Raw genomic sequence first — 13,021 nt, forward strand, 5'->3', positions numbered from 1 at the left:
GGTGCTGCTCAGAGAGCAAAAAGGGCTGTTTGCCTATGCTTTTAAAAATTGGGAAAACACTCTATTCTTGGTTAACTTGCTAATTGATTTCTCTAAAACTCAGTTTCCTGGGCCGGCTCTGTGGCTTAGCGGTTAGGTGCGTGCGCTCCGCTGCTGGCGGCCCGGGTTCGGATCCCGGAGGTGCACCAATGCACCGCTTCACCAGCTATGCTGAGGCTGCGTCCCACATACAGCGACTAGAAGGATGTGCAGCTATGACATACAACTATCTAGTGGGGCTTTGGGGGGAAATAAATAAATAAATAAAATTATTTAAAAAAACCTCAGTTTCCTTAATGAAATATCATATCTGAAAATTTAGCCTTATATATCTAATATTTAAAATTTAGTATCACTAATATTTAATATTTAGTACCACTTACTAATATTATAAACACTATGCTCAACAACTTTATCTACATTATCTTATTTAAACTTCACTACACCTTGTGAGTTAGGCACTAATATTACCTCCATTTTTCAGATGAGGCTTACAGAGGTTAAGCAATTTGCCCAAAAAAGGTCACAAAGCTAAGCAGTTTCAGAATGGGGATTCCATCCCAGTTCTGTCTCACTACAAAACTTATACTCATACCACTCTGCTAGTTTCTCCCTCAAACTTTTTCCCATAATACTTTTCATAAAAGCAAAATGTCAATTTAAAAAACTTTCATATTTAGAAAAGTTGTCATATTCCACTTATTAAAAGACCAACTTAATTTACCCATACTTCTGTTCAACTCCTTTGAAAGTTTTTTGAAGTTAGTGTCTCTAGGCAAAAATATTAAGATCTAAAGGAAATATACATGAATAAAATTCTTTCCCTGCTGAAATAAAACAGTGGATGTTACCAGTGATTTGCCTCATTTTGAAACTGGAACTATCATCAGAGAGCCGATTTCCATTTATATAAAACTACATAATACTGTTTCTGATGATAATTTCTGTAAAGTTATAGTCAATTGTTACAGTTGAAATACTAGATTTTTATCAGCTAAATTTCCTGCTGCTGTATAGTTTTATTATAATAAAATAAAGGGGTAGTCCAGGGAGAAAAAGCAGAGATATGATCATGGAATGTTAGAGTGGGAAGAAATTTGGAGGCTACTTTGCCCATTCTCTATATTGTAGAGAGGAGAAAATTGAAGCCGGGAGAATTAAGTATTTCTGTATCTTTTAAGTTGTCATAGCACACAAAGTATAAGATTAAAGGCGTGTGAAAAGTGACTTTCATTTTTTTTTTTTTTTGAGGGAGATCAGCCCTGAGCTAACATCCATGCTAATCATCCTCTTTTTGCTGAGGAAGACCAGCTCTGAGCTAACATCCACTGCCAATCCTCCTCCTTTTTTTCTTTTTCCCCCAAAGCCCCAGTAGATGGTTGTATGTCATAGTTGCACATCCTTCTAGTTGCTGTATGTGGGACGCGGCCTCAGCATGGCCGGAGAAGCGGTGCGTAGGTGCGCGCCTGGGATGCGAACCCGGGCCGCCAGTAGCGGAGTGCGTGCACTTAACCGCTAAGCCACGGGGCTGGCCCAAAGTGACTTTCATTTGATAATTAAGACAGACTTGCAAATATATTTAACCGAGTCCCAAAACTGTATCAATAAGAGAAATGGATTTAAAAAACCTCGAAATAACAAAAAGCATAATACCTGGTACATAAAAAAAAAGTGCCTAATAAATATTTGTGAATGAACAATGAATAGAAAGATTTTATTACTTTCATTTTTCAAGTTCCCTCACAGTCTTTTAATTCATATTTTATACGCAATCATAATGTATACATATGTTATTTTGCTTTTTGTACTTGTGTTGCAGTGTCAACATTTTCCCATGTTGTTATAAAATATGACTAACCTTTTAAAGTACCTATTGAAATTACAACACTTCTGAGTCAGCTTCCCAAATGACTATTAACAGGGGTGAATCCAGGTTTTGGGGGGCCCTCATCAAGGAAAAAAATACAAAAATATATTACTTTTTAAAATTTTACAAAATAATGAAAAAATATCTAGCTCTTTCAAAAGACCAATTCTAGGGTCCCTCTGGGGCCTTGAATGAGCCTGTGCAGTGAGGGGCCCTGAATCTTCTTTAGCTTCACAGTACATCTGCCTCTGTTAATAACCAGATACCATCTTCATGGTGGTTATGGTAGATACCATCTTCATGGTGGTTATGATATAGCTTGAATGTTTTTTAGAGGTTTAGTAAAATTTGAGAAATGTATATCACACTTTGAAAGTGTTAGAAATTCTTTCTATCCAGCCAACCTGGAATCTATTTCAGGCCCCACTATAAACTTGGTGGCTTTTAAATTATAAACAAGTCTCTTAACTTCCTCAGCCCTCAAATTCCTCATCTGTAGAATGGGCTTATATATCTCAAAGAATTACAAATGAAAACAAAGATGAAATACTTGGTACAGTTCCTGACACACAGTATGTAGTAAATGCTCAATAAATATTAGCTATTATGATTACAGCCATAGATAAAACATTAACCTATCATATATTGGGAACCTCCTGCCTCTCCATTATAATTTCTCACATTGACTGTAGGTAAAATATGGTGTAAAATGAATTTCAAAGGATTGTGCAGACTCAATTTTTTATGATTTTAATTTTTAAAAATAATGTTGTTATGAAAAGTAATAAATACATAACAGAATATTTGGAAAATAGAGAAAAGAAAAAACAAGGCACCCATAAGTTCACCAGACTTATGCTATATTTCCTTGTTGTTTTTTTCCTAAATGCAGATTCCATTTTTTAAAAATATGCTTAAAATAAGTAGATGCAATCATTCTCTTTTCATAGAGGTTTGATATTATGGCATTATTATTTTCAAATACATGACAAATATCAAATATATTTTACGTAAAACTTAGAAAAATCAGGTGAAAGAAAAGGTACACATTCTACTGTTGTATTTCCATACTTATTAAAATATTCATGTTTTTACAAGGTTATGATCCTAGTGTACAAGGAATTTGATATTCTGCATTTTTCTTACATTATATCACAAGCCTTTCTCTGTACTCCTACATACTACTAAAGCAACATTCATAGTAAGTAGAGCATCTGAGAGCAAGGCTTAGTTTCCTAAACTTCATACAACCGTATGTGAAGAAACTAAAGCAGGCTAAGGTGTGATAAGTCAGCAACTCAGAGTGAGTGCTTTTGGTTTGCCTGCAACTAGAATGTAGAAAATGTAGAAAGAGAAGTTAGAACTCAGGAATTTTTGCCTTCCAACTAAATGTCTAAGTCAGCAAAAGAACATAAAGCTCTATCAACTAACCCTAAATTCTATATACACTTTTATTTCTTCTTCTTCTTTTTTTTTTTTGTGAGGAAGATCAGCCCTGAGCTAACATCCATGCTAATCCTCCTCTTTTTGCTGAGGAAGACCGGCTCTGAGCTAACATCTATTGCCAATCCTCCTCCTTTTTTTTTGCCCCCAAAGCCCCAGTAGATAGTTGTATGTCATAGTTGCACATCCTGCTAGTTGCTGTATGTGAGATGCGGCCTCAGCATGGCCAGAGAAGCGGTGTGTTGGTGCACGCCCGGGGTCCGAACCCTGGGCCGCCAGTAGCAGAGCGCACGCACTTAACCGCTAAGCCACGGGGCCAGCCCCTATTTCTTCTTTAATAGATGGGTAAGTGGTGGAATACTATTCAATGGCAAAGACTTATTTGTCACAATATGTTATTATTGAGGTTTTAGCTCTCAAAATTGGGTAAATATACTTCCCCCCACCTGAAGAGGTCTTCCTTTAAAATTTAGCAAGGCAATACAAACCCTCACTATAAAGAATAAGTCAAGATCTGGTCATGGTTGTCTGGATTCAGTGACATTTGCTGTCAGAAAAGGGCTTTTACTTTTTAATTACGCTTTTGTGTTGATATTTATTAATTTCAGATCAGAAACTTTTCCTTTTAAGCTTTTCTTTGTTCCTTTAACATTGTCCTGTTGTAGGAATTCAAGGCACATTTTAAAAATTGTAAAATATGACATACGTTGAGGAAACAACCCATATATCCATTGCTGAATGAATGGATAAACAAAATGTGGCATATACATACAATGGAATATTATTCAGCCTTAAAAAGGAAGGAAATTCTGATACATACCACAACATGGATGAACCTCAAAGACATTATGCTAAATGAAATGTCAGACACAAAAGCACAAATATTGTGTGATTCCACTTATATGAGGTATCATAGAGAGAGAGAAATAAATAGTGGTTACCAGGGGACGAAGGGAGTAAGGAAAGGGGAGTTATTGTTTAATGGGTACAGGGGTTCAGTTTGGGATGATGAAAAAGTTCTGGAAATGGACAGTGATAATGGTTGCACAACAATGTGAGTGTACTTACTGCCACTGAACTGTGTACTTAAAAATGGTGAAAATAGTAAATTTTATGTTTTATGGTAAATTAAAAAAAATCCCCCCAATAATACATATACTGAGAAAACTGTTACACATACATACATATTCAGTTTAAGAAATAATTATAAAGCAAATATATGTATAGTCACCCTATTATTTGTACCCCTCCCCAGCACTAACCCTTTTCTTCCTTTCTGAGTAACCACTATCCTGACTAATGTTTGCTTTTTTTTAATTTTTAATTTATTTATTTATTTTTTCCCCCAAAGCCCCAGTAGATAGTTGTATGTCATAGCTGCACATCCTTCTAGTTGCTGTATGTGGGACACGGCCTCAGCATGGCCAGAGAAGCGGTGCGGTGCGCGCCGGGGATCCGAACGCCGGCGGTAATGTTTGCTTTTAAAAATCAGGCTGTGATGTGATTTTGCAGGATAAGTTAAATCAATACTACGAAATGCAACAAAGTACTTCTTTAAATTCCAACATTTCCCACAAATGCAAACAATTTTTTACAAACTTAATAACTTTTAAAGTGTGCTTTTCCCTCTTCTTTTGCTTTTGAATCTCTTCATATTCTAAAACCTATCTCGGTTTCACAGTTGACCTCACCTGCAGAGTCAAAAAAAAAAAAAATCTTCAGTGTAGATTTTAGATTTTCATTCCTCCCGCTCTCCCTTGCCTCCAACTACAAAGAAACAATGATTTAAACCCTTTGTGCCCTTTTAGAAAATTACACAGATACCCCATTGTGGAACCCTATAATCCCTTCGTGGAAAGGAAGAGATTAGCATATGAATACAAAGCAAAATGAATCCAGAATACAAAATGATCTACTGGATTGCGAAGCTCTTGTATTCTTAAAAATGTATTTATTTCCTCTTTTTGTATTGCCCCTTTAGTGGTCTCAGGGTTAAGGGAATTGAGCTTCCCCTCTGGTTACCCGGAAAAGGATTAAAAGAAAAAAAAAGCCAACAGATTCTAGGAGGTGCAAAACCAACAGATGGCTCCCAGAGCCAGTGGAATCGCCAGTGGAATCTGCTACACTCGACATGAGCTTGCTTGCCGGCGAGGAGTGTAGAAAGTGCGGTTCGCAGACTGCGTGGTGAAGGAGAAAAAGCGACAGAAGAGAGAGCCATAGTGCTGACGTTGAAGGCCCGGCCCTGTGAGGTTGCATAGGGTAAGCGGCGTTGGCCAGAAGGCAGTGGCGAAGGGGAAGGAAAGAGGATTTGGGCTAGGGGCGGGGCCTGCGGCGCAGCGTGGCTCCTGATTGCTGGAGTGCGGCTGCCAATCTCGCCGAATCGCTGGGTTAACCAGTGCGCTGGCGAGACGCGGTCAGATATACTGAGCGAGCCCTGAGAAGCAGTCTCAGATCCTGACGGTGCAGCAGCCCGCAGCCTCAGCCAGGGAGTCCCAGCCGCTTTCAATGGAGGAGAAGCCCGGCCAGCCACAGTCTCAGCACCATCACAGCCACCACCATCCGCACCATCATCCCCAGCAGCAGCAGCAGCCGCCGCACCACCACCACCATTATTATTTCTACAACCACAGCCACAACCACCATCACCACCACCATCACCAGCAGCCTCACCAATACCTGCAGCATGGAGCCGAGGGCAGCCCCAAGGCCCAGCCAAAGCCGCTGAAACATGAGCAGAAACACGCCCTCCAGCAGCACCAGGAAACGCCGAAGAAGAAAACAGGTCTGGGAGGGAGGACGAATGGGGGAAGGGGAATGGGGGGTGGCGGGTAGGGGAGATGGGGGTGGGGCTGGATCAGGAAAGCGCGAACGGGTTCGGGGTGCGCGTGTGCGTGTGTGTGTCCTGCGGGTCTGGGGAAGCCCCCTTTCATTTTCCCAAACCTCGGGCTGAGCCGCGGGGCTTGCAGCACCCTCTCCTTCCCCTCAGCATGGGAGAGGCCCAACCAGGCCAGTGTGACCTTCCCGGCCCCCGCCCGGGCTGGAGGGAGACCCGGAGGGTCGGCCTTGGAAGTCTAGCCTTACTATTCCTTTCCCGTTCACCTTCCTGCGGCCCTGGAAGGACCTTAATTTGGGGGCCCTGAGTTGGGGTGAACCCAGCGCCCCCCCAAAGAAATCCTTTGGGTGTAACTCAGGAAGGCCTAGCGAATCCCGACTCGGGTAGTGTCGCGAGACCCTTTTGCAGGCGGCGAGGAGAGGGTAGGTGGGCAGAGTTGAGGAAGTGTCCTCTCTCACTCGCCGCCCCAAGCCCACCTGTGGCCTTGGGGTTCCCCGTCGGGGGGGGGCGGTTGGGACCCCTCGTCTTTCGGGTCATTTCCACCCCTAGACGCTCCTTTTCGGCACCAGACCCCGCAGTTTGTCCCCGCGGCTCCTCCCGAGGCGTGCGCCCCGGGCCCGCTCCCCCCAGAGCCGGCGCGGCTGGAATGTTCTCTCCTCCTCGCGGGGCCGCTTCCTGTCCGCCATGTTGGAAGCCGATTCCTGTCACCGACTCCGGGCCACTGAGGAGCGGAGGGGGAAGGGTGTCGAGGGGCGCTCGGCGCGGCTGAGCCGGGTCGCTGGGGATCCCTTCGGACTGTCGCCTGGCCCCCCCGCACTGCGGGGGCGCCGCCGCCCCAGGCCCGCGGCTGCCCCTCCCCCCGTCGCCGGCCGGGTTGTGTAACCCGGTGGCGGCCGCGCGGCCCCGGGCGGGTCCCTGGGGTGAGGGGCGGGGGCGGTTGAGGTGGGGGAGGGAAGCGGCCACGAGGGGAGCGGCCTGCGCCGGCCCCGCGCGCCGGCGGCCGCGTTTCCCGCTCCCGGGTGCGGCGGGAGGCGCGGGCGGTCAGGGCGGGGAGCCGGCCTCCGAGCGGAGCGGAGCCGAGGGAGAAGGAGGCCGCGGGCGGCGGCCGCCGTGCTCCTCGGGGCAGGAGGGCTGGGGGGGCATACATTTTGCGTAGAGGCGGTGCCTGAAGGCCGGGTGGGGTACCCAGCGGGAACCGGGCTCCCCGGTCACGAGTTTCTCTGCCACAGGAACCTCGTCTCCTGCCAGGTTCGCTCACGACTCCGCCTCTCAGGCTTTCACTTGGGCCCTTTCCTTCTAGCAGCTCATTTTTACAAAAAAAAAAAACTTGTTCTATCTCCTTCTAACCTCCCCAACATTTACCTTCTGGGCTTGGGTAGTGTTTTTGAGGAGAGAGATTAGAAAAATGTTTGATTAGACGGGGGAGAGGGCGAGTTTTTTTTGATCCCTGTTTCTTGTCGTTAGGGGTGAACCGAGGTGGCTCATCCATGAGGTTAGTTCACTACCATCTTGCCTCGGATGAGGCTTTTTCCATGTTGAAAGGTGTTTTCTCCTTTAAACCGATATTGATGCCAAAACTCGTTTTGAACAATTGTTAAATTGAGAGTAAAAGTCATTTTAGAAAACATTTGAGAAGAGGTGAACTTAAAAATTTGTAAGCACGCAGATTTTAAAAACTAAGGGTTCTTTATAAATTGAAGAGAAACGAAGGAATGGTAAGAAAATGAATGTTAAACCCAGCATGTCAGATTTGTTACAAGCAGTTACTGAGAGCTGGAGAAAAACTACTTTTCTGTTGCGGACTTAGTGTAACTTGAAGACTGAAATTAGAATGTCAGATTTTCTATTTTGGAGGATGGTGGGGACTGATGGTGTGTGGTGGAAATAAACATGTAAATATGTTGAGTGTTTAATCCTAAGGTCTGGAGCAGTTTAAAAACTGTTAGAAACTATACAACACTAGATCTTTTTATCGTTAGGTCTTTTTCAACTTAAGGGTGAGAAAATCTTACCTTATTATAGTTGCTTGGAATATAAGGCAGTATTACTGTTCAGATTGGAAAATTGTATTTTGTTGATCAGGTACTGTATGACTATACACGCTCCTGCAGGACTTCTGTCTACATATAGAAGCAGCCTTTGAGCTATTCAAAGTGGCATCCTTCAAATTAGTATGTCTTGTCCTGGAAGGGGGTAAATAGGGGAAACTGGGCTTAGCAATTTTGAGAGAATGTAAACAATTTAGGATGAGCAGTTTTTCGTGTGTGGCCTGGTCACAGTACTATTGCTTCAACATACATAATGCTCATTTACTGAGAAAACTTATGAGGATTTTTGAAATGGATCTGTAATTTGTTGAGGTGGGCTTTTATGACCCATTACCCACAAACCTATGAAGAGGAACAGTTTTTATTTATCCAGAAGAGGTCGCAGGAGAGGCCCAAATGTGTTCAGTAATTTCAGTTTCTAATCCAAAAGTCAGCAGGACTCAGGTTTTGCTGCGTCCATTTGAAGTAGGGTTAGATGCTTTAACATGGCAACCCTTAGTAATAAAGGCACTAGGAGTCCTTTGATTTCTCTGAGTAATTCTATAGTATTTACATTTTTCTTAAATACGTAAGTTTTAAAATGAAACTGTGTCTGTGGGTGACTGCCTACCAACAAGGTTGCCTTGGGAAAATTTTTATATGATTAAATGAGAAATATTTTTTGTCATTAAAACTTGGGGGTGGGAGTATAGTGGCTTCTGAGCTGTTTTTAAATTGGTGATTTCTGATATCGGAGCCACTAAATATTAGTAATCTTAGAAAAAATTGTTCACTTAAAAGTCTTGGCTTTGGTCCAACTTAGTTTGGACATTGGATTTTTTTGGTCCGAGACTTGGTTTGGACTAGTCTTTTTTTAAGACTGCTTACCCTTGAGATCTGAAAAGTTATGACTAATGGGCCTAAGGATGCAAACCTTTGTTTAGCCTGTTAGCATATTAAGTGTAGTTATTCTCTTTGGTCTAGAGTTGTAAACTTATCCGTTAAAAATGCTGAGAGCCTCTATTTAGGAACTTGCTGCTTTTCTAAAGAAAAGAAGCTTTTAGAAAACATCCTAAGCAATGATCTCTTCTTTACTGTTTCATAATTAGAATTTTTCCACCAAAAGTTTGTCTTGATTTGCTATCATAGCTTTTCCAGCAGCCAAAAAATAAAATGTAACTGCACAGCAGTTAGAACTTTTACAAAATATATTCTGTTATGGAACAAGTTTTGTGCCACTCTATCTTAGAAATGATTATGCCTTAAGTATGTTTTCTTATTTCATGAAAGTTAATATAGTGGAAAAAAATGTCTTTGCTCATTTTTAGTGTTCCCACCTTCTTTTCTGATGTAGAATGAGTGACTTAAAATTATAGTAAACCCTGTTGTGAATCTTTGCAGACTATGTTCTATTCCACATCAAGTTCTTTTAAAACAATGGTTCTCAAACTTTTGTTTTACATCTTAGGATCCCTTATACTCTTAAAATATACAAAGAGCTTTTGATGTGGGTTATATCTATTGATATTTACCGTATTGGAAATTACAACAAAATTTCAAAACAAGAATATACAAACTCACATGCCTTTTAGCCTTCACAGGCTAAAGGCCCAAGAGAATGAATGAAAGTGGCAAAGGCAAATTACTTGGTATTCCTATTGGACCCCCTTGCCCCCTGAAAAGCTGCCTTAAATAAATGTGTCTGTGTGGCTTGACCTCAAGATGCTTTTGGGAACATTTAATAGAAAGGTAGATAACTAATAACACTATTTTACTAGGAAGCAAATGGGAAAAGTCAACTCAGTTGGATCACCTATAGTAATAAACTTTATGGCAGTTGAAGGTCTTAAGTTAAATTTGAATACCATAACAATTTTTAAAATTGGATACCTTTCATTGTAGTTCTGTCAGTGAAGATTTTCTTACTACATCATTTGGATAGACAGTATGATATAGTGGTAAGAAACCATGTTCCAGACAGATTGGAGTTCATATTTCCAGTTCTTCCACTTTGTGACTTAGGCAGTTACTTAATTTCTCTGTGAGTGTGTTTACCCAAATGTAAAATGAAGAAAATATATTTTAGAAGAGTTAGAAACATTGGTGCATAGGTGTTTTGGTGTCCTACATTAGCAGTATGATCTAATGTCTGCAAATTTCAAAATGAATTTGAGACTACTTTAGAAAAATTTCACGTGTTGGATTTTTGTTGGACAGAATGCAATAGAAATTGCTTGTGGTGACCACCAGCCATTTATGGTTTCATGGAAATGGAGTCTTTTAATTTCCCTGTAGTACTTAGAATTACTGTCTCAGTATAACTTGATTTTGCCCAGAGGGTAGCTCTGCTCTTAATTGTAAGGGAAATTTTGTAACAGCCTTGTGAGAATGACGGGGAGGTTGATTCTGTTAGATGAGAGGTATTATGGCATACTGCTTAAGAGATCATGTTCTTTCTGACTTTGGACTTTGGTTTGAATCCCAGCTCAGTTCTCTCTCTTCTTTAGTAGACTTCCAAATTTGTAAAATAGGGCTCACAAGTGTCTTCTCATAGAGTTGTGAAATAATAACTTATGAAGCTAAAGCTTATAGCATAGTGTCTAGCACACAGTAAATAAAAGGTCCTTAAATGTTAGATACTACTGTAATTTAAATGTAGTAATTAAAAAAAACTTCTTCTTTTTCCTCTCTAGGCTATGGCGAACTAAATGGTAATGCTGGAGAAAGAGAAATATCTTTAAAGAGCCTGAGTTCTGATGAAGCTACCAACCCTATTTCCAGGGTCCTCAATGGCAACCAACAAGTTGTAGACACTAATCTGAAGCAGACTGTAAAGGCCAGCACCTTTGGGAAAGCAGGAATTAAAACCAGGAATTTCATTCAGAAAAACAGTATGGACAAAAAGAATGGGAAGTCTTATGAAAATAAATCTGGAGAGAACCAGTCTGTAGATAAGACTGATACCGTAGCAATTCCAAATGGTGTTGTAACAAATAATTCTGGCTATATTACTAATGGTTATATGGGCAAAGGAGCAGATAATGATGGTAGTGGATCTGAGAGCGGATATACCACTCCTAAAAAAAGGAAAGCTAGGCGCAATAGTGCCAAGGGTTGTGAAAACCTTAATTTAGTGCAGGACAAAATAATGCAACAAGAGACCAGTGTCCCAACCTTAAAACAGGGACTTGAAACTTTCAAGCCTGACTACAGTGAACAAAAGGGAAATCGAGTAGATTGTTCCAAGCCCATTTGGAAGTATGAAACAGGGCCTGGAGGAACAAGTCGAGGAAAACCTGCTGTGGGTGATGTGCTGCGGAAAAACTCTGATGTTAAACCTGGTGTGAGCAGCAAAAAGTTTGATGATCGGCCCAAAGGAAAGCATGCTTCTGCTGTTGCCTCCAAAGAGGACTCATGGACCCTATTTAAACCACCCCCAGTTTTTCCAGTGGACAATAGCAGTGCTAAAATAGTTCCTAAAATAAGTTATGCAAGCAAAGTTAAGGAAAACCTCAACAAAACTGTACAGAATTCTTCTGTGTCACCATGTTCATCATCATCCTCTTCGTCATCTACTGGGGAAACTCAGACCCAGTCTTCAAGTCGGTTATCCCAGGTCCCTATGTCAGCGCTGAAATCAGTTACTTCGGCCAGCTTTTCTAATGGGCCTGTTTTAGCAGGGACTGATGCAAGTGTGTATTCTCCAGGGGGTCAGCCACTGCTAACTACTGCTGCTAATACTCTAACGCCTGTTTCTTCTGGGACTGATTCAGTTCTCCAGGACATGAATCTGACTTCAGCAGCTGTTGAACAAATTAAGTCTAGCCTTTTTATCTACCCCTCAAATATGCAAACTGTGCTACTGAGCACAGCACAAGTGGATCTACCCTCTCAGACAGATCAGCAAAACCTGGGGGATATCTTCCAGAATCAGTGGGGGTTGTCATTTATAAATGAGCCCAGTGCTGGCCCTGAGACTGTTAGTGGGAAGTCATCAGATCATAAAGTAATGGAGGTGACATTTCAAGGGGAATATCCTGCCACTTTGGTTCCACAGGGTGCTGAAATAATCCCCTCAGGAACTGAGCATCCTGTGTTTCCCAAGGCTTATGAGCTGGAAAAACGGACTAGTCCTCAAGTTCTGGGTAGCCTTCTAAAATCCGGGACTATTAGTGAGAGTGGAGCCTTATCCTTGGAACCCAGTCATATAGGTGACCTGCAAAAAGCAGACACCAGTAGTCAAGGTGCTTTAGTGTTTCTCTCAAAGGACTACGAGATAGAAAATCAAAATCCTCTGGCGTCTCCTACGAACACTTTGTTAGGTTCCGCCAAAGAACAGAGATACCAGAGAGGCCTAGAAAGGAATGATAGCTGGGGTTCTTTTGACCTGAGGGCTGCTATTGTATATCACACTAAAGGTAACTCATTTATTTCCTATACGAAGATGCTTATTGGTGAATTTAATGTTTATTAGCTGTTGTGTTAAGGGTGAATTTTGGAAATTCCTATGAGATTCTTTAAGAGTTTAAGAGCTTAGGGCTGGGCTGGTGGCATAGTGGTTAAGTTCTCACCGTCTAAGGTCTAAGCAGACCCGGGGTTTGAAAGTTCAGATCCTGGGTGTGGACTGACACCGCCTATCAAGCTGTGCTGTGGCAGCATCCCACATACAAAATGGAGGACCATTGGCACGGATGTTAGCTCGGGGCCAATCTTCCTCACCAAAAAAAGAGTTTCAGAGCTTAGTTGAGAATAAGAATGTGGATAAGCAGCTGATAAACTCTTAATTCAGGATCTTTGGAAATATAATGGTTA

At 41.9% G+C, this 13,021-nt stretch overlaps 1 protein-coding gene across 1 annotated transcript in view; it reads left to right on the forward strand.

The window, feature by feature from the left end:
- Positions 1 to 5,788: 5,788 nt before the first annotated feature.
- Positions 5,789 to 13,021, forward strand: part of NUFIP2 (nuclear FMR1 interacting protein 2) — a 30,920-nt gene continuing 23,687 nt past the window's right edge. Inside the window, exons 1-2 of the mRNA XM_058560204.1 lie at positions 5,789 to 6,131; positions 10,903 to 12,627. Coding sequence (XP_058416187.1) covers positions 5,855 to 6,131; positions 10,903 to 12,627 — 2,002 coding nt within the window. The 5' untranslated portion in view covers positions 5,789 to 5,854. The remainder of the gene's footprint in view (positions 6,132 to 10,902; positions 12,628 to 13,021) is intronic.

Source organism: Diceros bicornis, chromosome 18, assembly GCF_020826845.1.
Source record: "Diceros bicornis minor isolate mBicDic1 chromosome 18, mDicBic1.mat.cur, whole genome shotgun sequence".
In the NCBI taxonomy this organism is placed as follows: domain Eukaryota; kingdom Metazoa; phylum Chordata; class Mammalia; order Perissodactyla; family Rhinocerotidae; genus Diceros; species Diceros bicornis.